At 46.4% G+C, this 26194-nt stretch overlaps 1 protein-coding gene across 1 annotated transcript; it reads left to right on the top strand.

The window, feature by feature from the left end:
- Positions 1-1676: 1676 nt before the first annotated feature.
- DACT3 (dishevelled binding antagonist of beta catenin 3) lies at positions 1677-25831 on the top strand. Its single transcript, XM_089478730.1, has 4 exons — positions 1677-1892; positions 21863-21974; positions 22974-23132; positions 23615-25831. Exons 1-4 carry the CDS (start codon positions 1695-1697, stop codon positions 25261-25263), a joined length of 2118 nt encoding a protein of 705 aa, XP_089334856.1. The 5' UTR covers positions 1677-1694; the 3' UTR covers positions 25264-25831.
- Positions 25832-26194: the final 363 nt, after the last annotated feature.

The following is a 26194-nucleotide window of genomic DNA, read 5'->3' as shown; positions in this document are numbered from 1 at the left end:
CCTTTTGTCTCCCACAACCCATAGCTGTATCCCCAGATGTTTGCACACTAGGCTTTTTGCTTCTGCGTCGTACCATGCGCAATCCATGGCTTTATCTGTTGCATGTGCACGGATGTCCCATTGCACACTGATGGTCTCTAGTCCTCTTCCCAACACAACGGTGCAACACAAGTGTGCGTTTCCCGCATTCGCTGGGGCTCACCAGGGACCACCAGGCCGCCTTGTCGGGGCTGTTCTCCCCCTTTCCTCCCCTCCAAGGCCAACGATGCTCCTCACTGTCCTCTTCCCCGCCGCCTGCCACCCTCCCTCCTCCTTCCATTGTCATGGCTACCATCCTCTCCGTCGCCATGGCTACCCCATCCTCGCACTATTATTACCACAACCATTTATAAGCCCATTGTTGCCATCACACCCGACGGACCCCTTTCCCTTTGAGACGTGGGTCTTCTTAGCACTCTGGGTTCGGTCGCCCTGGCCTTGCGCTCAGATCTTCTTCCATCAGCGTTGCGATGGATGCAAAGCCATGGACACTTGGATAGACAGGGCAAACCTCACCTGGATTAGTTACTTATATTTACCAAAAGCAAGGTGTGATATCTATCTATCTATCTATCTATCTATCTATGAAAGCAAACATAGTGTGAGTTGAGGACCCTGATCCTGGAAACCAGAGTTTGAATCCAGATTCAGTTCTTGTAGGTCTCTCAAGCTGCACTTATTGGGGAATGGAAAATGTACAGAAATTCACATTTTGCAAAGAGAGATAACAATTTTCTCAATGACATAGTCGACAGGGGCGGGGACATGCTAATTTTTCATAAGTGGGCGTGGCTAGGGATACTAAATCTGTTGATACCTAAGCCACTGAGAAAGGGGTGGGAACACAGGTGAGATGGAAAGGGATTCCAGCCAATGGAGGAGGAGGAGGTCCAGAGGAAGAGAGAGAATGGCCAGACCTTAATACAGAATCTGCCTTAATTGCCTTGCATTGCAGGCAATCCTAGGATTTGAATCCAGGGGGTGTGGTCATTCAGGTAGATTCAGGACCAGGAGAGCCAATCACACACTTTCAGGGCGTGGTTATGCAGATAAGACAGAGAGGGAGAACCAATGTTTTGAATCAAATCCAGTGTTGAAATTGCTGGTGGGCGTGGTTTATGCAAATAAAGCACTGCAGGTGAATGAATGGTTTGGATGGCTCCAGGGCGTGGCTATGTAAATACAGATTCCTTAGGCGGACCAATAGCTTAGCAGGAGGGCGTGGCCAAAGCCAGAAACTAAGGCCGGAGAGCCAATGGGTTGTTTCTATGCAAATATGGACTAAAAGGTAGACTAAGATTATTTCTCAGGGCGTGGCTATGCAAATAGGGCCTCCCAGGTAGACCAATGGGTTGTCTCTAGGGGCGTGGCCATGCAAATAGGGCCTCCCAGGTAGAGCCATGTTGCTGGGAGTGGGCGCGAAGGATCCGGCAGGGGGCGCGGCTTGGTCCGGGGCGCGAGCCAATGGCCTGTGGGCCTGGCAGAGAGGAGTGCGGGCGAAGGGAGCCAATGGGGAGCGCGGAGAGCGCGGTATGCAAACGAGGGCCGGCGTGGGCGTCCAATGGGAGGCGGTATGCAGATGAGTCGGTGACAGCGCCGGAGCTGCAGGCGGGGGCTCCGCAGCAGAAGCGGCTGAGAGCCGGAGGGAAGCGAGGATGATGCAGCGGGCGCTTTCGTTCCCGGTGAGCCCCGAGCGGAGCCGGCTGCGAGGCTGGCTGGAGGGCACCGTGGCCGGCCTCTGCGAGCTCCACCTCCTCCGCGAGAGGCAGGAGCGGCGCGTCCGGCAGGCCCTCCGGATGAGCCCCAGCCAGGGCAGGAAGGAGGGCGCCGAGGAGCCCCCCGAGGACCCCCTGGTGAGAGCCCCTCTTCTTGAAGGCGCTTTGCGGGAGAAGGAGGGTCTTTCGGGGTTGGGTCTTCTTAGGCTGCATCCGCACTGGAGGGGCTAGAATCCCATAGCCTTGAGTCAGACAACGAGTTAAAGCGGTACCAAACCGGGTTATTTCTCAATGTGGATGCAGCCTTGCCTTCTCTCTTGGGGGCAGAGGATCCGGGGAAAAGGAGAGAGGGGCCAGTCCCTCCAAGCCAGCCCTGGAACCCTGGAATGGCTGTCGATCAATGGATCAATCAATCAATGGATCCGTTATCTTCGATCTATTAAAGTATCATCGATCTCTTGTCTATAGCTATCGATACCATCTGTCTATCGTCTCTCTGTAGCTGTTTATATGGTCTATACCGTCTCTTTCTATCTCTCTCTCTCCATCTCGCTTTCGAAATGACTTGAAGGCACACAACAACAACAACACTCTCTCTCTCTTTCTCTCTCTGCATCTATCTATCTATCTATCTATCTATCTATCTATCTATCTATCATCTATCATAATCATCTATTTCTGTCTCTATGTAGATCGAAATGCCTGAAGGTACACAACAACAACAATCTCTCTGTGTGTGTGTGTGTGCATCTATCTATCTCTATATCTATCTATCTAGCTATCTATCTCTATATCTGTATATCTAGTTGTCTATTTCTGTCGTCATGTATATCGAAATGACTTGGAAGGCACACGGCAACAACCATCTATATATATATGTGTGTGTGTGTGTGTGTGTGTGTTTCTATCTCCCTCACCCCCTCCCCTCTATATATACTGAAACGACTTGGAGGTACACAACAACAACAACGATCTTTCTGTATCTATCTACTGTATCTATCTTTCTATCTATCTATGCCTCTCTGTCTGGTGAAAGGACTTGAAGGAACAGAGCAATAACATCAACATCTATCTATCACTATCTTTCTTATCTCTCTCTCTCTCTCTGTATCTCTTTGTATCTCTTTCTGTATCTATCTGTACAGTATTTATATCTACATTCTATGATTCTATGTATGTATCTGTCTCTGTATCTCTCTCTCTCTCTGTATTTATATCTATCTATCCAACATCTATGTTTATATCTCTCTGTATCTATCTGTCTATCTATCTATCTTTGTATCTCTCTGTATCCCTCTGTTCTCCTTCTGTTCGTAGATCATGTCTGTTTCCTTCTCTTGCCTTTCCATCTCTTCTCCTTCCTTCCATTGGAATCCAGGGGAAGGGGCTTCAGGAGGCTGAGCTGGAATAAGGGGGCTCTTTGGGGGGGGCAGAGGGTCGGTTTCTCTGCAGTTTTTCTTAATGGGAAATGTGGGGGGGGGGTTGAGAAAATGTGGGCGGGGCCTGCCTGTCCAGGCCCCTCCCCCTGCTCTGCCCATTCAGAGATTTGGTGAAAGGGGACCCCCAGGCGCAGGGAAACTCCTGGGGTCTCTCCTGGGGAAGGGTCCCAGGGGGCTTATGGGGGCGAAGACCAGGGTTGCATCTACACTGCAGAGGTCATGCAGTTTGACACCGCTTTCCCTGCTGCAGCTCCATCCCATGCGATCCTGGGATGTGTAGTTTCATCAAGATCTTTCTCCTTCTCTACTAAAGGGTGCTAGTGTCCAACAGAGCTACAAATCCCAGGACGGCGGATAAGGTGGGGTCAAACTGCGTTAATTCTGGAGGGTAGATAGATGCAGTCAAGCTGATCTCTTTTAGTATAAGCTTTCCTAGATTGCAGGCTATTCCAATCCATGCAAAGGCTGTCATTGTGCGATGAAAAATCTCAGGTGAAGAAATGGATCGGACCGGTCTTTGGTCATGCATGGACCTTTCGGGCATAGTTTAGATTTTGGGCATGCATCGCTGGTGCCGTTTGACCCACTGTTCACATTTGGTGAAGGAAGGGAAAGAAGGGAAACCTTACCTTTGCACACACACACACACACACACACACAAAACAATTATGCAGTAAAAGAAATTTCTCTGCAGAAAGGAATGTTGCTAAGCAGAAGTAGTGTTTTTGTTATGCTGTTTTCTGCACACACACACACACACACAAAACCCTATAATGTGTGAATTTTGCAGGGAATTTTGCCTCGACTGTGGCATTTTCTTCACAGGAAACATCATTCCTTATATGCATCCTAGTATTTCTGCATGCATACGCACAAAAATGCCATTTTCTGTACAAGAAGTATGCAGATTTCCGCCAGAAATAAACCCCAAATTGTAAATGTCTCCCAAAACTTTGTAGTTTTTGAAGACTTTCTTGCAGCAGGTAAAAAATTGCTGAAATTACTTGTTGCTAAGTGCAAACAAATAGCCAAGAATTGCATCCCTAGCCCTAGATGTTAGTTTAAGGGGCCGTTTCTTTTTACCATCAGTTTGCATGTTGCTTGCGCTGCATTTGCAACTCCCATTGAATGCCAAACGGTCCTGATCTGCCCATTGAAGACCTGTGCTATTAATACCTGGGAAATGTAAGCATCCAGACACGGTTGTTGCTTTTGGAGAGTCTAGCGCTGAACGGAGGAGGCAGCGGGTCATCTCTCCAGCGCCTGCCATTCACCGAAGCTTAGCCAGGTATTTGCTGATTTTAATAACAGATTCGGCGCCTTCCCCGCTCCCTGCCTTTCAAATAAAACCCCTCGTGCTCCTTGATTTAATTAAAATTGCTGGCACGTCTATGGAACCGCTGTCAAGCACCCAGCGCACATGTTCTGGTGCGAAAATTAATGGAGCAAGCAGTCGCCAGCCAGTGGGCTATATGCCTGCTTTGCGTGCAAAGGGGTGTGTTTGTGTACATACATCTTTGCACAACAATGAATTCATTTACAGTGTACCCCTGTGCGAATTTATTCAGACGTGAGAGCCATAGCGCAGTGCTTCTCCGGCGATCTGATGTAGGGGACCAGCGATTGTTATTTTCTAATGTGTCGGGAACCAGCAGCGTATTTGTGCTCATTGGCTATAACCATATCTTTCTTTCCTGGAGACTTTCCATGCTCTAACGGCAATGCAGGGGTCCCTATGTTGAGTAATACTGCCATAGCGTTCACTGGGGTTTATAGTCAGCCCTCCACATTTGCGGTTTCGTCTTTTGCAGATTTGATGATTCATGGATTTGATGAATATGTTTTCTCTAGGAATCTCTAGGTCCTCCAGCATTATTCTGTTGTCCACTTCTGCCATAAGTCATGCTGGAGGACCTAGAGATTCCTAGAGAGGATACTTCTCTAGGCATTTGTATATCTTCCAATGCAATTTCATGATCACCTTCTGGCAGATCTTGGCCAAGAATTGCCCTGGAGGACTTAGAGATTGCTAGAGGTGTTCCCTGAGATTAAAAAAAGGTGTGTTTTCCCACTTTCACTAGCAAATGTGGAGGGTCCACTATATTTCCAAGGAAGTGTGCACACTAATGTATTTACCCTCCCTTACATATATATAATATCATCATCATCATCATCATCATCATCATCATCATCAATATTCTACACCAGCTACTTAGTTAAGCCTTTATAACTCATAGAATCATAAAGTTGGAAGAAAGCCCAAGGGTCATCCAGTCCAAACCCATTCTGCCATGCAGAAAGACACCACTAAAACTCTCCTCAGAGATGGCCATCCAGCCCCTGTTTAAAAGCCTCCAAAGAAGGAGATGCCACCACACTCCCAAGCAGCATATTCTATGTTTAACAGCTCTTACCATCGCGAGGTTCTTCCCAATGTTTAAATGGGATCTCTTTTCCTGAAATGGCAATCCATTGCTCTGTGTCCCAGTTTCTGGAATGGCATTCAGGAATATAGTGTTTCGATCGAGGGAAGCGATAGTGCCACTCTATTCTGCGTTAGTCAGACCTCACCTGGAATATTGTGCCCAGTTCTGGGCATCACAATTCAAGAGGGATTTTGACATATCAACCAAAATGGTGAAAGGTCTAGAAACCATAGAGGCTTAGGGAGCTGGGTGTGTTTAGCCTGGAGGAGAGAAGGTTAAGAGGTGACATGATAGCCACATCTAAACATTTGAAGGAGTGTCATATTGAGGATGGAGCAGGCTTGTTTTCTGCTGCTTTGGAGACAAAGACACAGAGCAATGGATTTGCTTTGTGTCAGAGCAATGGACACAGGGGAATTTGAATCCACTGCTAGACCAAGATGATTCAGAATCTCGTCCATAAAGCATGAACTAAACCAGTGGTTCCCAAACTTGGTTCTTCCAGATGTTTTGGACTTCTTTTCCCAGAATTCATGACTGTTGGTCAAGCTGACTGGGGCTTCTGGGAGCGGAAGTCCAAAACACCTGGAGGATCAAAGTCTGGGAACCACTGATCTAGACACTTTCCTGCTTCTCACCCAATACTACTCTAGCCATCTTTCCCACAGTCTCTCTTGTGGCATTGCTTCTCCTGCAAACGCACAACTTTGCCTGGGCCCTGTGTGAACTGTTTCCCGCCTCCATTCAGTTTGTGTTTTCACCTTCCTCCCAGAAGTGATGGTGTTTATTGGCATTCTGTGTGTGGCACACTGATCCAGAACAGTTGGGATGTTCCTGAACATGGAGTGACAAAGGCTTGGCTAATGGCAGACTAACAGGTGACGAAGCCCATTTTGCGCAGATGGCTGTTTCTGTGTGGAACCCAGAGTACTTAGCTAGAAATCCATTGTCTGTGCACAATACGAGTCTGTATTCTCAGACAGTCGAATAGTGTTGCGTATATGCAATGTTCTCTGCCGTTTCCAATTCCTTACTTAGACTAGCCAGTTTTGCATTTTTTAAAAGAAGAAGTTATTATTATTATTAACCTTTATTTATAAAGCGCTGTAAAAGTTACAAGATGTCTCATTTTTGCTTGCTTTTGGTGTGCAATTTTGGTTTTCCCACCCCTTTGTCTTGCAGCCGGAGATTATCCTTGTTGAAATCTCCAGCAGATAAGTTCCCTTTTGGACTACACCTTCCAGCATCCAGGGCTTTAAAATGGTGTCGAACTGGATTATCTCTGCTGTACAGATTCAGCCCTTATAAAGGTCTCATAGAATTTGCGCACCTATGCGGCTGCTCATCCAAACATCACCCTCCGAGGGAGCGTCTTCCATTGTCAAACAGCTCTTACTGTCAGGAAGTTCTTCCTAATGTTGAAGTGGGATCTCTTTTCTTCTAGTTTGAGCCCATTGCTTGGTGTCCTATTCTCTGGAGCAGCAGAAAGCAAGCTTGCTCCATCAGCAGTATGACATCCCTTCAAATATTGAAACATGTCAGGCTACTAGACCTCCCTGTTGACATTCTTGACTTGCTGAGTCAAGACCCAATGCAATGCTAAGTTGATGGTGTCTAGTGATGTCTCCTGGGTTCGTTCCCTTGTGCAATTGCTGGTTTTTGTGATGGGCCATAGTTTGCAAGAGTTCATCTCTGTCTCCCCTTCTAGCATCTGAGGTCATCACCTTGTCCTTCCATACTTCCAAGCTTCATGGGGTTGGCAGACAATTGATTTAAAAAAGAGAAGGGAAAGCTGTCACAATATAAATATGCATCGCTCAGGGTTGTAAAAAGTTCACTTATAACATCTGCATGACGTGTTCCTTGGGAAGCAAGATGGTGGTGGTCTTGTCTTGTTTGCTCAGTTTCTCTGCTGTTATGCTGCAACAGCATCTCCCAACCTGGCACCCTCCTGACACACTCAACTATGACTCCCAGCCAACATAACTATGCTGGCTGTGGCTGATGGGAGTTATAGTCTATCTTATTTGTCAGGGACAGAGGTGAAGAAAGCGCTCTGCAGAGTGCAGGCTTGGGAATCTGGCGCGCCAAATCTTCAACTCCTCTATTCTTCCAATGTCCAACTTCAACTCCTTCGTATTGCCCTATCGTTTCCAATCTTCATCATTAAATATTTGTATTTTATTTGTAGCAACTGCTTTTATATAGGTTGAAATGCGTAGGACTTTGAAAAGAATAAACCATTGACCATCTTAACAGCACATGGAGCCTGTCTCCTTTCTATTCCCAGTAATCTTTTTTCCATCTTCTTCGGATATCGCAAGGTGGCTCTCATGTCACCTCTCCAAGGCTGCCTCTGCACTGCAGGATTAATGCACTCGGAACACCACTTTAACCGCTAGGACTCAATGCTATGGAATTCTGGGAACTGTAGTTTGTTGTGGCACCAGAGCGCGCGCTGTCAGAAGAGGCTAAGCATCTCACAAAACTACAAATCCCAGAATCCCGTAGCATTGAGCCACGGCAATTAAAGCAGTGTCAAACTGCGTTAATTCTGCAATGCGGATGCCGCCCAAGCTAAAGACATCCAACGTATATTTAACTTCTTTAGCCGTTTCTCTTGTAAGGTTTGGTTTCCTGACCTTTGATCATCTGGCTTGCCCTTGGGTGCGCCGCTTAACCTTTCCAGAGGACCTTTCGGTAGACTTTGGATTAAGAGTCAAAAGGATGGACCAGGTGAGAGGGGAGGAGGTAGGAATACCAGCTTAACTGGGAAGGCCAGGTAAACACCATAAAGCAGGAGAGGCTTCTTTGCCACAATGGAGGAGGAAGTGGGATCAAGGCAGAAACTTTCCAGGGGGGCAGATTGAGCCAAGGAGGTAAATACAGAAAATGTAGCCGCTATCTCGAAACTGGGGCTGGGAGGTTTCTATGGGGCAGGCAAAGATACTTGGTTGACACTGGGAGGATCGGTTGAGCAATTTAGACTGGGAACAGTTTATGGCGAGGGATCAAATTGGGGTAAAGGTAAGAGGAATCTCAGGAGGAGATCACTTGGGTTTCCTTGCAGCCAGAGTTAAACCTTGACAGTCACTGATGATTGTTACTGTTCCTTCCATGCTCTCTTTCCACTCCTTCCTATGCTCAAATGTAAGGCTGCACTCGTACTGCAGAAATAATCCTGTTGGACACCACTTTAACTGCCATGGCTCCATGTTATGGCATCCTGGGAACTGCAGTTTGTTGTGGGACAGAGAAGGCTAAATGTTTCCCAAAACTACAGAATTCCTTAGCATTGAGCCATGGCGGTTAAAGCGGTGTCAAACTGCGTTATTTCTGCCATGCAGATGCAGCCAAGGAGAACAGGGAGGAAATGATGTTTTTAAAAGGGAATGGTGAATCCCTTCTCTCTGCAGCAAACCCCCCCCCCCCCCATTGCCTCCTGCTTTTTCTCTGGAAGGACAGGTTGATTTGTTTGCTAATAGACAGTCCTGGTTTCTCTCTCCCTCTGTCCAGATGCTTATCTTTGGGATTTACGACTTGGGGAGGCGAGAGGATTGTGTATCTGCTCCAGTATGACTCCTCCTGGGAGTAGTTAAAGAAAAGGACTTGCTGATCCACAAACAGGGGACATCTAAGGGACCTTTGCCTCTTAAAATCCCTACTCCAGGACCCCAAAGGCTCCAGATCCTGTCTGATCTTGGAAGCTAAACTTGGTGAGCGCTTGGATGGGAGACCAGCAGGGCATCCCAGGTGTTGTAGGTGATATTTCAGAGGAAAGCAATGGCGAAGCACCTCTTTTGGCGTAAGACATGGCAATATACATTTGGCTCTGCACATTTGCGGATTTCGCTTTTGCGGATTTGATTATTTGCGGTTTTGATTATTATGTTCTCTTTAGGAATTTCTACGTCTTCCAATGCAACTCTGCCTCAAGTGGACCATAGAGTTGCACTGGAGGACCTAGAAATTCCTAGAGAAAACACTTCTCTAGGAATTTGTAGGTCCTCCAGCATGAGTCTATGATCAATGCTTGGCAGATGTTGTCCACAGAGTTGTACTGGAAGACTTAGAGTTTTGTACATAGGACATATCAAGAGAAGACCCAACTCTCTGGAAAAGATGCTCAGTAGAGTGGAAGGCACTAGGATAAGAAGAATGTTGTTGCTGTTGTTGTGCGCCTTGAATCTGTTAGTGGCAAACCTATCACAGGGTTTTCTTGGCAAGTTTCTTCAGAGGGAGTTTTCCATTGCCATCCTCAGAGGCTGAGAGTGTGTGACTTGCCCAACCAAAGTCATCCAGTGGCTCTTCAGATTCATAGTTCAATGTTCAAATCACTACACTATGCTGGTTCTATAATGCATTACAGGTGGATAAACTAAATCAAGGAGACTGCCATGAGTTTGCAAGACCTGAGTAGGGCAGGTGATAATGAGGGATTATGGAGGTCTCTCATTCATAGGGTCATTGTAAGTTGAAGTCAGCCTGATGGCAAATAACATCAGTGCCAACAAAAGAAGAGAGATAACATGTTCTTGTTGGCTAAAGTGCACTCAAGAATCACAGCAAAGGGCCACTATGCGCATGTGAATTGACCCATGAGTGCTACTGATAATATACTCAGCACATGTTCAGAGCAGCATCTTCTTTCTTAAAAGATACCATTGCTGGCTTCCAAGATGCGCATGAGGATAGAAATCAAGCGTTCCAGTCTCCTTAGGTGGAAATATGAAAGTTCAGACTTCACTCTTTTCTTCTTAAACATAAAAACCTTTATGAATTCAAGGCTTCGAGACTAATAAATTTATTGTAGCATCAACTGTCTGGTCTAAAGTTGGCAGAAGCTTATGCCATAATAGCTTTGTCTCAGGAATGAATTTCGATTGCATGAATTGGTATTCCAGCCAAAAAGTACTTGCAACTCGAATATCATCTCTCAGTTCGTAAGACCTAGGTAAATGCTTTTGATTTCCAGCCAAATTTGCTAGGCAGTTGTTATGAATGGATACAAGGGTTTAGGAATGGGGGAAAGATTCCTTCAGGATCTTAGGTGGAAAACAAGGCCACTTCGTGATGTCCAAATTTGGAAGTCTGCAAGAACCGCAGTCAGATCCTAGGTATGTTTATTTGGAAATGCATCCAAGGGACTTCAGAAAAGCTCAGGATAAATGCGCATAGGACTGTGGCCTTGGTTGGCTTTCAATGGCTTGCAGTGCTTCATTTAGCTCTAATTTGCAAAGTGATCTAATTATGTTGCTCACAGCGAGAGAAAATGTGGTTCTGCGTCTTGTCAAGCGAAAGAGAGAGAGACTGTTTGGCATTTTGCAATTACATTTAAACTTTTATCCTGCCTCAGCGGGGTTGCGACAAAACCTGCGGCACACATATGACGGCCATAATTGTCTCAATACATAAGAGGATCCGAAGCCTTTGTCGGTCTGTAACAACATAACATCACTTGGTCCAAAACAGAGCACATTTCCCCGCAGGTAATACAGATTTCACATGGTTGTCATCTGCCTTCCTTGGGACTGCTTCCCTCCTTTTCTCCTAATCTGCCTTTCCCACAAGAACCCGTGATTGGAAAAAAACAGAAATGAAAAGATCGCTATGCAAGAATAATAGATTCCGCATGCAGCAACGGATGTAATAAACAGGCATGTTCCATGTTCAGGATTGCCGGCCCTGCAAGGAAATAAAAGCCAGCCAGCGATATAGAGGAAAGCAACAGAGGAAATCTGTTTGCTATGAGCTTTCTTAGAACTATAAAGAGCATAGGAAGTGTGGAACAGCTTCCTTGCCTCCAGGACCAAGAGCCAAAAGTATCAAGAGGGGCTGGGATTCAGGATGAGACTTACATCTACGTAAAGAGATTTACATCTGCGGGAAACAGAATTAGGCAGTTTCGCAATGTAATCCGTAGCTCCAATGCTATGCAGCTAAGTATGTGGAAAGTTACACAACCTAAACCACAATATAGAATAGCAGCTGGGATTTATAGTTTGGAGAGGACTCAGAATTCTCTGCCTTTAAAGGGCCATTCTGAAACATTTGCTGCTATGGTCCAAAGAGAAATATAATAGACTACAAGATACAGGCTACGTCCTCTGACATTGGCAAAAGTTATGGAAAGTATTTAAAAATTACCCTATATACTCAACTATATGTTGACCTCATATATAAGTCGAGGGCAGGTTTGGGGGCTAAAATTATGGATTTTGATATGACCCGTAGATAAGTCAAGGGTAAAATTTAGGAGCATGTAACAAAGGATGTAAAGGACAAAATAATGCCAAAGAACTTACAAAATTCCAGCAGGCATCACTGTTTGTGCTCAGCCTAAAACCAGTCTAGATGAGAGAATATTGGGGTTCAGTGCTTCCAGAACAGATTACACTCTTGACTTTCCCCAGGGGATGGTTGCTTTTTAAATAAGAGTTTAAGTACAGTACTTACATCGACCTGTGGATAAGTCAACCTAGGTTTTTTGTAACCTAAATTTCTAGACTTATACACATGTACAGTGGTACCCCGGGATACGAATTACCCGGGGTACGAAATTTTCGGGATACGAATAAATCCCATAGGGATTTATTGCTTCGGCTTACGAAGGTTTTTTCGGGTTACGAAAAAACCCCAGCGCTGTTTCAAATGGAGCCGCGGCGGAGCCGCGGCTTTTTTTCTATTAGCGCCTATGGCAATTCGGGTTACGAAGGTTTTCGGGTTACGAAATTAACCGCGGAACGAATTAATTTCGTAACCCGGGGGACCACTGTATATACAGAACTCAGCTCATGGCGACCTGTAGATGAGACATCCCCAAGCCTCCCTTTCCCCAGCTGCTCTGCTCAGGTCATGTAGATTTAGAACCATTGCCTCCCGGATTGAGTCTATTCATCTGACATGTGGTCTTCCTTTCTTTCTACCTCCCTCCACCTTTCCTAGCATTATTATCTTTTCCAGTGATTCGTGGCTCCTTCGTGGCCAAAGTACAACAGCCTCAATTTAGTCATCTTGGCTTCCTGAGAGAGATCAGGTTTGATCTGTTCAAGGACCCATTTGTTTGTCTTCTTGGCCATCTATGGTGTTCTCAGCACTTTTTTCCCCAGCACCAGATATCAAATGACTTGATTTTCTTTCCATCCACTTTCTTCACTGTCCAACTCTCATATCCATACATGGGGATGGAGAATACAATGTCTTGGACGATCCTCACTTTAGTGTTCAGAGTTATATCCTTATGCTTTAGGATCATGTCTTTCATAGCTGCCCTTCCTAATCCCAGTGTCCTTCTGTCACCAAAAAATCACACACTGTTGTAAAAACACAAAATTCAACACTGTGTCTCATCACACCACAACACTTTGCAAGCTAAGTCTTTTCAAGCCAGCCATGAGAGATGCTTTCTGGTTCATTCATATCCTGAACTAAAGGGCTGGAGCTTTTACAGACCTCAAACCCCAGGATTTCATCGGATGGAGCCATGGCAGTGAATGCGGTTATGAAATTGCTGTAATGGTGGGGTGTGTATACACCCTTGGTATGTTTCCTGGTTTAATGGCGCTGTCGCATTATGTCAGCGTTGTTCCTAAATTGTTATGATGAAGAAAGCAACAAGAGAATCTTGAAAAAGTAATGCCAGGAGATCTGTGAATTATATCCTGGCCAACCTAGGATGGATAGAGATGCAGAAGATCACATCTCTTTCAACTTTCCCAGTTCAGCAGCGATAGTCCTGATTAATCTTCTATCATCCCACTTTTTCAGCTACTCTTAAAATGTCCTAGTTTCTCCTTGGCTTGCATTTTAGTTGCTGCAGACTGAGTTCAAAGTGCAAACACCCTTTGTTGTTGTTGTTGTGTGCCTTCGAGTCATTTTTGACAAATGGCAACTCTAAGACAAAGCTATCTTTGGGTTTTCTTGGCAAGATTTGTTCAGAGGAGGCTTGCCATTGCCTTCCCCAGTGACTGAGAGGATAAGACTTGCCCAAGGTTACCCAGCAGGTTTCAAAGCTGAGCCAGGAATCGAACTCTGGTCTCTAGAGTTGTAATCCGACACTCAAACCACGATGCCATGTATTCAGCAAGGAGGAGAGGAGAAGACAGAATCCTCCCCTTCCCAGTTCTCAGAGGCAAAAGTAAACCCCTGCAGCCTCTCCTAGCCTTTTCCTCCTCATTAATAACCCTTGCCGTGAAAATGCATTGGAGCCATCTAGGTTGACGGCTTTTGGAGATATGGAGGTGGAAGACCGAATCTAGAAGCTCCCCTAGTTTCTCCCACCCTCTTCGTAAAATGATTTGGAACCAAAGCATTTCTCTTTCCTTCCTGCTGAAAAATTCCCAATAAATAGATTTGCAATGAAAGTACCGCAGCACCTTTAAGCCTCAATCCTGGCAGAGAGCCATAAACAGGGCTTTTGGAGTAACAACCGAGGGACAGATGACACCTCCATTGTTTGCAGTGGGCTTGAAGCACAGCCCTTTTCATTTGATTATTTGCTTCTGGTTATATTTAGAACCGGCATCCGAAAACAGGGAAGCGTTTATTCTGCAAATCTTCCCACCTTCTATTTTCTTTCCCTCCCTCTCTCTCGCCTTTATTCTTCTTAAATGAGAAGGAGATTTTCATTCTTCCCTCCCTCCTGTTTCTTTCTTTCTTTCTTTCTTTCTTTCTTTCTTTCTTTCTTTCTTTCATAATAGAGAGCTCCTTTTGTTCCTTTCCAGCTGTTTTCCTACTGGAAGCTCTGAGATCAGATTCTGGGAGAGGGTCCAGCGTAACAAAAGCATCCTTGGGGAGTAGCAGGGCTTCCTTCATTCTGGCACTTGGTCTAATTGTGCAGTTAAGGAAATATCTTGAAAGGATCACTCCTTTTTTTGTTTTGTTTTCCAAGTCTACAGGGCAACGGTTCGCCGTACGGACAGCAATCCCTCCACAGTTTGGATCCAAGGTTGCCAGATTCCAGGGCTTGGCTCTGAATCTTCAGTTTTGGGGGATCATCCCCAAGCAGATGATTAGGCCACAAATTCTCCAGTTTTGGGGGGGCTCAGCTCTGGACAAGAGGAAAGTCTTCTGTGTACATCTCCAGCTCACCTGGAAGATAAGCAGTTTGCTATAGTTTCCAAGACTTCATCAATTGGTTACCGCAACTTGCAAAGACTCTCTGGGTTTTAATCTAGTTGGCTTCCTCCTTCCATCCCATTCATTGTGGTTTCAGGGCTCACCCTCCACTCTGCTCTGCTGCTAAAATTTTAAAAAAGGGCCTTTTCTGGGTATAAAAGGGCTATTTTTCGATCATTGCAGACGTCAGGCCTCTTTACCAACGGTGCAATGACTAAAATAAATCCTCACAATCCTCCTCTTCCTCTTGCTGAGTTAATGAAATGCAAACCATGTTTGCATTTTGAACTCAGTTTGCAGCAGCTGGAATGGGCTGAGGACGAAAGAGGAGGAGGAGAGGAAGTGAGAAACAGGAGATAGTAGTCATTTTGTGGGTTCAGCTCTTCTTCCTGGGGGGAATAATCTTAAATTTCCTCTAGAGCATAGCTTTTTGTGCAGGACTGGTGCAATTCTTTCCTTTAATGTGCGTGCTGCTAAATGTCATAGAAGGAACATGGCATCAGCATACTGTGGTTTGCAATGCATCAGTAAAGACATATACAGTATATAATTAGTGAGAATTTATCATAGCATTCAATCTATTTTACCCGTGAATCTTTCATTCGGCTCCCTCCCCACAAATCGCCATGGCCTTTAAATGGCCAGAAGACCAAACTGTGGCAGCATTAGTTGAATACAGCATTCTTCTTAAGAAAATGGGACTGTTAATGAAAATGGGACTCAATTCTTTTCCCTTCCATGATCTGAAGCCCCTGTTTTTCCAACGCGTTCCAGAATGGAGGGAATGTTGGAGAATGTGATGAAAGAAGAAAAGGGGGGGAAAAACCATTGGTGAAGACTCTTTTAAAAACACCAAATCTTCCCTATTTGCACCCTCTCTGTCTTTTCAGCTCAGGAAGCCAGAAGGAACAGTTCAAGCAGTGCTTTCCTCCAAAAAAACAGGAGCTGAGCTTATAAAGGATAATATTTTATAGATCCCCCCCTCTCCGCTCTCTGTATCCCCCCCCCATTGCCTCTTGGCAGCCGGTCGAGGCGCATGGCGTCTCCGACAGCTTGGAAACCAATGGGTTCTTTCATTAGGAAAAGCAGAGAGGCGAAACCAGTGTCACTCTGTGTATGCGAGTGAGAGAGAGAAATGGAGAGAAAGAAAAGAATGACACTAAGTCCAGGAGTAGTCTGGATTTTGTCGTGCTTATTAAAAGCTCATGGGGCAATTTAACATTCCTCTTCCCCCAAAGCTGAATTTCCTATCCTGGAAGTCTCCTTAGCATTGAGCCAGGGCAGTTAAAATGGTCTCAAACCAGATTATTTTCTGCAGTGTGTTTTGGACCCAAGTCGCTGTCTCCTTTTGAAAGGAAGGTCTAGCACCTTGGATAGCTCCTTTAAAGTTTGGCTTCAAACCCAAACTGAATTCGCCGTGTCTCACGGATGCACAGGAGCTCCTTCTGACACCCTTCATACAAAGAAAGGGGGCTGTTTTCCCAGAACGCGTCTGAGAGCCCAAGAGGGACCAGGCTAAAACCCGCATCCGTTTGCCAAAGGGAATAAAGTCACAGCAGCACAAATAGGATTTTTTCCTCCTCTCCCCTAAACTGCCTGGCTTTGAAGTTCCCCATCCTGATCCCTTGAGGGAGGCTTGCCTGATTATAATAGCTGCAGCTGGCATAACCTCCACCGCTGCGCCAGGTGAAAAGTAGGTTAAATTTAAATTAGATAGATGGGCAAAAGCGGGGGGAAGAGGCTGCTGAGATATGCTGTGCCCCCCACTTTTGCAATCAGATGCAGCACCTGTGATTACTTTTGATTAGCCACCAGACAGTCCCTAATTCAGACTAATTTCTTCTCCCCCCCCCCAAACTATTCTTATTCCAACATTTTTCCAGCTGTATTCTCCAATATAACATTGTACTGTTGGCCCTGTACAGTTGGTACAGTTGGGAGCTGCCAAAAAACTTACTTAATCCAGGATAATCGATAACCGAGTTTCCTCCGGAGTTTTTTAATAACCAATGTGAATAGACCCAGATAGATGCAGAATAAAACACTGCATGCCTTGAACGGGTTCCGAATGCATTCACATCATCAACTCCATCTTTATTTGAATGCTTGCATGTGTGAGCAACCAAAATTGCAGAGATGCGCATCGATCTAGTTCCATAGCGTGCATAAGAAACCTCTAATGCGTGAGTGAGACGGTTCACATCATCGTGCTAAAGCAAAATGACATCTGAATGACCTCCTGAGAGCAGCCACCAAGCAGGCCTTCTCCCATATCCTCACCAAACATGCTTGGTAATGGTACTCACAACATCATGCTCACAGGTGGGACATAAGACCAGGAGTAAACCTTCCTCAGAGGATCTTAAAACTCAGGCAGGCTCCTATCCACATTGGTGCGTCATTAAATCATCCCTAATTTCATATCCTACAAAGTTGGGAATGAGGACAATTCACAAATATGGCTCAGGCCACTAGGATGCAATTAGTGTAGCTGTACACAAACACACACACAGAAACACACACACACACACACACACACACACACACCTCTCATACAAAACCCTAGCCAGGAATTGGCTTCCCTAAATCTCATTTGCATGGATTTGAAATGTTTGCGGGTGTTGGCGCGTCTTACTAACCCGATAGCTTTGAGCTTAACGGGATTCCGGCAGGGATTAGAAAGTTATAGGCATAAGAACAGCGACCGCGGCTAGGCAAAGAGAGGATCAGAAGAAAATAACATTTACATGGATAAAATCCATTTGCTATGGGGAGGTAGAGCAGGCTTGGGCTGATATAGCCTTGAGAAGGTCTCTTCCGTCGTCTCGCTTGGGGAGATTAGAACCGGAGGAGTTGTCATCTGGCACGGCCGATAGTGGACTGGTCTTGGCCTCATGGGTGGATTTACAAGAGGGGATTGGGGGATCCATTGTGTGGCCAGACAAAAGGTTGCTCAAGGATTTTGTTCAATCCGCACTTTTCAGTGCACCAACCTGACACCTGGACCTACAGTGAAACTGTCACACTCACAACACCATGCTCACAGATAGGACATGCCCTCCAACATTGCAATGGGACACATGTCTCCAAAGAAGGTCAGAGTTTGATCAAGGTAGCAAAAGTTGTTAATGATGAAGAATGGTCAAGCTCAGAGAAGGTAACATTTCCAAGTTCTGGTTTTGCATCTCTCCCTCATGCTTCTTGCAGCCAGTGGGTCTTATCTCATTGCAAGGCACCGATGCTTCCCCATATTACAAGTGAGAGGCGCGAAGGCTGGCTTTTATCCACCGATCTTGCTTAGTTTCTTGCTCTGAAGAATTGCCAGCCAGAAAGGGGGTTGGTTTTGCTCAGTCTATGACAAACCATGGGATAAATGATGATGATGATCTTTCTCTATCTCTTTCTCTGTCTGTCTCACACCCACATGCATCTCCCTGCGCATAAACCATATTTATGTGACCATGCACACATTGGAAAATCTGGGGACTAGAGCAGCTTTTCTCTTGTATTGCTGGTTTGTTTTTCGATGGTGGAAAGCACGATCAAAAGGTTCCTCTTGGTAGTTAAAGTGATATCAAACTGGATTATTTCTGCAGTGCAGATGCATCCTCTGTCCTTAGTTCTTACTAACCCCCTCCTCACCTCATAGCTCCAAATTATTGTATTGGACCTATGTTGCCCTTGAAGCTTTCTTTTTAAACGCTTAAAGACTATATGCATTAAAACAACTCATCGCACCCAGGATGATGTTTAAAAGCTTTCTGTTTTAAACAGAAAAGGCCTTAGGCTGCTGGGTCTCTTGCCAGCCTCTTGATTCTTCTCTTCCATCCATTTGACCCAACATCTTCCCTGCATTCCTTTTTCTGTTCCCCATCTCAGCCAGACCAACACAGTTTAAGTCCAGCCCTTAGGTTTCTCTAAGTGAGGCTTTCATCCCAGCCAAGTTGACAATTTCCTCTTCTCTCGCAGATACAGGAGAGCAGACATGCCAACAGCTTTCTTCCCGGACTCTTGGAATGTTTGCAATGAGAACATTTTCAGACATTACATCACTTGGGTCAATGGGTTTTGGTTGGACCCCAAATGCAATACAATGCAGTACAGATAAGCAGATTTCCTTGCCTTGTCCATGGGACTCTGCCTTTTCTGTGCAGAATTGGAGCAACACAGGTACAGAAGAGCTCCTTTTCTATTCTGAAGAAGCCAACACTGATTAATACTGATGTGTGCTTTCAAACCATGTTAGATCAAACTAAATCGGGCGGCAGGCTTGCAAGATCAACTTTTTTGGTTTAAAATAAAGCCATCTTACGATGGTTTTTTTTGTGGGTTTTTCGGGCTATGTGCCCATGATCTAGAAGAGTTTATTCCTGATGTTTCGCCAGTCAGGAATAAACTGAACATGGCCACATAGCCCGAAAAACCCACAAAAAACTATGGATGCCGGCCACGAAAGCCTTCGACTTTACATCTTAAGATGCTTAACTCAACGTACTTAGCTTCAGCTAAGCTTGGGAGAGTTATGTCTTTGACTACAGCTCCCAGAATCCCCCAGCTGGGCTGGTGAAGGCCATGCTGAGACTTGCCCTCTCCAAAAGTACCTTACTGAGATCTGGTTTGGAATACAAGAACTGAATGGAGCTTTCTACGCTATAGGAATAATGCAGTTTGACTGCCATAGCTTCCTCCTACAGAATCATGGGATTTGTAGTTTTGTGAGATGCTAGCACTCTTTGATAGAGAACGCTAAAGACCTTGCTAAAGCTACAAATCCCAGCACTTAAAGTGGAGTCAAACGGCCTTATTTCTACAATCCAGAATCTAGATAGTCCTTCAATGGAGAAATCTACTCCTGGTTACCCTTTGCAGCCACAACATTTGCTGCAGATGGAGAACAGCCAATTTCTTGCTATTGCTGGACAACTGAGAGTCAGAAATCATTAATGATGTCAAAAATGGAAGATCACCCAGATATTGAACACTAGCTTGTGATCTATGTTCTTCCCGCTGCTAATTTAAAACCTGTTTGCCTAGAATGCTAAACTCCTGATGTTGTTTGTTTATTCAAATAAATAAGATCTCAGGGTGACATACACCTCTGCCATCCCACTTTCTCAGTTGTTTGTGAAACGTCCCAGTATCTCTCTCCTCCTCTCCCTTTGTCCTCATCTTAATTCAATGGCTGCAAATGGAGTTCAGAGTGCAAAAGTAGTTTGTGTGCAATTTGATTGTACAATTGCAACTGTCTCATTGAGAAGAGAGGAGAAGAACGGGGCAAAGCTTGCCCTTCCCTGTAGGTTCAGGCAAAAGCAAACTGCCACAGCCTCTCCTCGCTTGTGTGCCCTTCCTCATGAATAACTTGTGCCATCTTCTTGACCTTGCTGTGATGTGTCTTGGTGGCACATTTCCCTGTTTTCACTTCTAAAATGTTGAAGGATATGCAATCTCCCCTGACCTACTTCATCCATATTCACTAGTGGTAGGTGAAGGCTTCCTCTCCATCTGTGTTAATTCATTTAAATGCATGCATGTTTAAAATTAACCTTCGGGCTTGCCTTATCTGTGACCTCCTCAAGTTGACATCCGAGCTAATTTGCACCATGTTCAAATGGGTTGCACTAATCATGCAGATTTGATGGGCCATGTTTAACATGCACATCCCGACCTCCGTGCCACCCCTGCAAAGTGTGTAGGAAATTTTCCTACAACCTCTGTTTCTCTTTTCCCTTTCCTCCTCGCCTGGGCCTGGCTGAGCTGGTCAGAACTTGGGGAAGTCACATTTTTGGTCTACAGGTCCTAGAACAGTATGGCCCCTGTAAAATTAAAATTTAAAAGTAAATTGAAAGCAAATTAAAAGTAAATTAAAAAGGAGCTGGTGTTCCTATATTTATTGTGAAGTGACATGATGATATAACTCCAAATAATTCTCTTATCCTTAAAGGCAGGCTCCAGTGAAATACTCTCACAACCACACCATACTCTTGAAATAGCAGACTGTGCACCATTTCCCCCACAATCTCTTGTAGTTTCCATAACACAGTCTTCCTTCCCTTCCTTCCTTCCTTCCTTCCTTCCTTCCTTCCTTCCTTCCTTCCTTCCTTTGTATCCAACCTTTCTCCCAATGTGGGATCCATTATAGTGCACAATCTGAGTTAAAACAAAATTCCCACTATTTTCTATCAGCTACGACTCTGGAGTCCAGGGTTCGATTCCTTGCTCAGCCATGAAACCCATTGGGTAACCTTGGGCAAGTCACATACTCTCAGCCTCAGGGGAAGGCAATGTCAAACCTTCCCTGGACAAATCTTGCCAAGAAAACCCCATGTTAGGTTTGCCATAAATCTGAAACAACTTGAAGACACACAACAACAACAACAACAAGATACTTAAAATTAAGTCACTTCTCTTAGCCGCTAATGGCGTCTGCTCTGGAAACTGATCTTGCTTCTTCTTGTTTCCTTTCTCCCACTCTCCATTTTTCTCCCTTTCTTCTGGTGGGGTGAGAATTTTGCCCCTTTGTTTCCAGAACGGAGTTTGAGTGATGCTCCTAAATGAGTCTCTTTTGTCCTCTGCCTACCCATCTGTCTGCAGGTCAGATGTCATCCCTGAACATACTCAGTTTCCATCACCTCCCAATTTATGATCCCACACAGACACCCCTCATGATGTCACGGGTTCAAGTTCTTGCTGGTTACAACGGGTGTATTTATGTGCTTGGACTTCTGACCCAATCTGTGGTCTGGGCTTGGAAGTACCCATCCCAGGTCCACCTTTTCCTGAATACGTATGGCAAAGGATTCACTTTGGTAAGGGGAAGAGGGAGGGTGCATATTCTCCAGAAGACTTGCATCCCTTTGAGATCAAACATCCTCTCTTGCACTCAGAGTTGGGTTGCCACATGTTCCGTCATGTAAGGGATTTCCCTTATTGAAAGGCCTGGAAACTTGTCCCATGCGGTAATTCAACAGGACACCAAAAAATTCCTATTATTTTCTGGCACTGCTTGAAAATTCATCCCTCGAATTACACCGCAAATGCTGCCATGATTTGGGCATCATTCACACTCAGGTGAAGGAAATCGCTGATTCTTCAAGAGACAACCCATTCTTCTTCTTCTGGTTTGCAGGATGTCCTCCCTGGCTTGATGTGGGAGTTAGAGCAGCAACTGGGATTACTGCGCTTGCACCCGGAGAAGAGCTCTGGAGAGGCAGCGGAGACAGATAGCTGGCCCAGTTCAGGTAGGTAGAGATGCCTCCAAATGTGGCACCATTCTTGTTCCTACCTGCAAAGTAAGATCCTTGCTCCTGTCATACATCCTGTGGCCTGTGTATATACAGTGGTGTACCTGGTATATTTGACACCTGGTGCGGATCAGTTTTAATACCCCTCTCCTCTCTTCAACAGTCTTTTTCATGTTTGACAGAGCTACTGGCCAGGTTGCAAAGGGAATTAGCTGTCTTTAACTCCTGGCCAGTAGAGCCACCAGACCCAAAAAGCAATCCAGTCTCACCAGTGGCTGCTGGAGGGCTACACCTGCCATGCCATAGTCTTTCCAAGTTTGGCGGACTTTGCAAGTCTGTGTTGGCCAGGTGGGAAAAGGAGGGGACTCACTTTCTCATCTGGCCAACAGTCACCAGACCCGGAAGGCACCCCTCTGAGGTGTCACCCAGTATGGTCCTCACCCCCTGCACCCCCTAATGACACCCCTGTGTGTAGGATTGGTTCTTTCACCTCTGTTGCTCCCACTTTTGGCAGGCCACATGTGAGCTAAATATCCCAGTCCCAGTGTTAAAGAGAGTTTGGAAAGGTTCCTTGGAAAACCTGCTGACTCCTCTTGCAGGGCCATTGGTGAAGCAGCTGAATAAACATATTGGCTGGTTAGCCCATGGCCATTGTTGGTTGGAGGTTTCCATACCCTTCACCTATCCACATTTGGCAAGGACTGTCCTGATTAATCCTCTGCCATTCCATTTTTTCAGCTGCTTTTAAAATGTCCCAGCTTCTCTCTTCCACTCGCTTTCCCCTTTGGTCCTTATCTTACTGCCGTTGCACAACTGAGTTCAAAGTGCAGAAGAAATTTGCACTCAGTTGAATCCACAGGGTGGAAAGCAGAGGAGAAGGTGGAATCTTGCCTTCCCAGCAGGCTGAAGCAAAAGGAAACTGCTGAAGCCTCTCCTTGCTTCATGTGAAATTTTGGAGGGTATGGGATAATCATGGGTGCCTATTCTCCCCTTTAGGTTTCTATGAGGGAGCCCAATCTGCAGTGGCTTCTGATTCTCCAGCATCCGGGTTCGGGGACTCATCTTCCAGTTTCCCCTCTGCCTCGGGGTCCTATTCCCGAATTGGCCGCCCCGAGTCTCGCCTTGGCTTTGCCAGTGAGCGCCCCAAGTCTGTAGGTAAGTAAATGTGCTGTGGATAGATTGGGTACAATTTGTGCAGAAGCCCTGATGGAATTTTTGGGGAGGATACACTCTCCAAAGAAATATTAATTCCTGCACAGAAAATGTTTTATACACGTGAAAGAAAAAGCTGCAGTTGTGGGTTTGTTGTGCTTAAAATTCACACTGGGTTGATTTGCCTAGAAAACAGAGGAAATTGCAAATAGCCTTTGAAAACTGTGGACTTTCTCACAGTGCAAAGAAAATGGCTGAAATTACTCATCGCCAACTTCAAGAACAAACTTAATGAAGCTTGAATGTAGGTCTACAGCTCTGGATAACATGTTCAAATCCTTACTCAGCCATGGAATCCATTGGGTGACCTTGGGCAAGTTGCACTCTCTCAGCCCTGGTAGTGTCTGTACCTTACCTCACCAAGTGGTTTCTCATATTGTCTCTTTTTCTCTTCCATCCATTCTTCCCACTGCCCTCATTCCCAGGTGATGTAGCAAACAGCAACAAAGATGGGACCAACCGGAGCACAGTACCCCGCTCCTTCTCTGCCCCCTACTCGAGTTCCCAGGACTACCCGGAAGGACCATTGCCGGCTTGCTACCCGCCGGACCCTTTTCTGTACCCCAGCCCCCTCCATGCAGTGGCCCTCCAGAACCCTCTACTCCGGAGCCACCTGTACGAAGACTCCACCTTCGCCTCCGCAGCTTCTCAGACTTTGGCCTACCCTGCTGACCAAGATAGCAGCCTGGAGGCCTATGGCAATGACTTCGCGTTCTACTCGGAGGCGGCCTCACACTGCCACAAAGTGGAGAGCTACATCTCCCGCCTCATCCGCCGCCGCAGCCAGCTGGTGAGAGGTAGCAAGCCCCGAACTAGCCTGGGCTCAGAGCTGCCCTCCAAGGGCAATGTGGTCAGGCAGAACAGCCTCTGCAAGAGACCCCTGGAGCTGTTGCCTCCTCAGGCTGAGCGTAAGCACCCACCGTCCATGGAAAGAGGGAGCAGCACCCCTTCGCCCTGTGGCCACGAGGGTGGGGCGACTGCAGCCACGCGTATCTGGTCTTCGTGGGACGCTGCCGCGGAGAGGACTCTGGCATCCAAGGCTGTGGTCGAGGATTACAGCCCACCACCCCTGTCCAGTCTCAAAAAGCCCCCCAAGCTGCAAGCACTGGCCCACATGAGGTCTCCTTCGGTGGATCAGTATGAAGCGGCCTACCAGTCATCCCCTTTGCCAGACAGAGAGGATGGAGTCTCCCGGGGCAATGGCCACGAACCCATCTCCTATGAGAATGGGGAGGGGGCCTGCCTAATGGTGAAAGCCCACTATATCCCAGCTCAGCAGCCCCCACGGGCTCAACAGGCTCACCACCGGCCTGGCAAAAAGAAGCCTCCACCACTCACGAAGGGGCGCTCCATGGAACTGTCTCCGGAACGGGTCCCTCTTTTGACAAGAGAGCGCTCCCGGGTTTCAGCACCCCCTAAGAAATGCCGCTTTACTGAGGAAGGGGGCGAGGTGGCGGGGAGGAAGGGGTCTGGAAGGAAAAGCTCTCCCCGGTCTCGCAAAGCTGCCCGGTCCCAGTCCGAGAACAGCCTCCTGAACAAACCAGGGGTCAAATATGGGACAGCGGAACGGGAGGAAGCGGCCACAAAACCGTCCCGGCAACGGCGGTCTCACGGGAACACATCCAGCGGATACCGCAAGTGGCGCTCAACAGCAGAGATCTGCCAAGAGGATCCACCTCCAGGAAGCATTGCGGAGACACCTCGGAGCCAACGGGGAGTAGGGCCGATGGGGTACAGTTATGCTGGCAGTGACTCTGAATGCTCAGGTGAGCAGGTCCGTCAGGCACCTGTGTGCCACCTGGAGGAAGGACTAGTCTATGGAGATAGCGAGTCCAGCTTGAGCGATGGGGATTCACCTCCTGCCTACAGCAGCGGGGCATCCAGTGACACGGATGAGAGTGGTGGCCTAGTGTGGCCCCAGCAGCTCTCCCCACAACTTGTGTCGGCCTCCGGGCCTGGAAAGGCAGCCAGCGGGCAACCCAAGGTCTTTGTCAAGATCAAGGCCTCACATGCGCTGAAGAAGAAGATCATGCGCTTCCGGTCTGGGTCCCTCAAAGTCATGACCACTGTGTGAAGGGAAACCATCACGTCCCGGTGCCAACTCCTGCCATCTTCCTCATACTCCTTCTTTTGTGGCTGAAAATCCCTCCCTAAAATGCATCTCTCATTCCCATCCGGTTCCCAACATTTACCCCCATGGGGGTGATCTACTTCTGTGCTCCCCTTGGGGGAAAAGCCTGCCCTTGACAGAGCTGGGGATGTTGGGTACCCTGATCCATGTCTCCCCAGCTGCACGAAAAATGTGTGTCTCTTGCTCCCCTGGCTTAGAGTCCGGAAAAGATCCCATTTTTTGGACTCTTAAGCTCCCAAATCCCTCCAAACTGGGGGGATTCTGAGAGTTAGAGTCCAAAACACCAGTAACTTTTCAAGCTCTTCCCCACCCCTACTGTTCTTTTGAACCCCAGTCTGTTTTTAAAGGAGAGGTTATTTATTATGTTTTTTGTACAGCGAACTTTTCAGGAGTCCACGTTTTGCTATAAACGTTCCGGAATCAGAATCCATGCCTCCAGTCTTGTATTTCAATACACGGTTCCTTCTCTCTGTCTGTAAATAAAAATTGAGTGTTTTTCTTTCCTTTTTTTCTTTTGGTGGCAGCTTGTTTGTCTGTTTAATGGTGGGCTCCAATATGTTTCACTTGCCAAAATTTCAGGCCATCTCCTAGTTTTCAAGAGGGTGCTTTGGTGAATGACGCTGTCGAGCCAAATTTTTTTGAGTTCGGCTTACCATATAGAAAGCTCTGGGTTGGCCATTTCCAGCTTGGAAAAGTTACTTTTTTATTGTCAGAACCTCCCAACCAACCTATAGGTTGGGGCAGGGTTGCTGTATTTCAAAGCACTGTCTTGAGATTTCATGGGTCACCTGAAATCAGTTTTCATGGGTCAACTGATGGCAACAGCCAAGGGAGCCTCCTGGCAATGAAGTTTGCTGTACTTTTCAGACATTGA

The sequence above is a fragment of the Sceloporus occidentalis genome, unplaced genomic scaffold, assembly GCF_023333645.1.
Source record: "Sceloporus occidentalis isolate IW3139 unplaced genomic scaffold, rSceOcc1.0.p SCAF_13, whole genome shotgun sequence".
Taxonomy (NCBI): domain Eukaryota; kingdom Metazoa; phylum Chordata; class Lepidosauria; order Squamata; family Phrynosomatidae; genus Sceloporus; species Sceloporus occidentalis.
Note: the sequence above shows the minus strand (reverse complement) of the source record. Positions and strands in the feature narration are given on the sequence as shown.

Coding starts and splice junctions, on each gene's coding strand:
- DACT3 (XM_089478730.1), top strand. CDS start 1,695: ATGATGCAGCGGGCGCTTTCGTTCCCGGTGAGCCCCGAGCGGAGCCGG. Junction 1,893..21,862: donor AGCCCCCCGAGGACCCCCTG/GTGAGAGCCCCT, acceptor TCTGGTTTGCAG/GATGTCCTCCCTGGCTTGAT. Junction 21,975..22,973: donor AGATAGCTGGCCCAGTTCAG/GTAGGTAGAGAT, acceptor TCTCCCCTTTAG/GTTTCTATGAGGGAGCCCAA.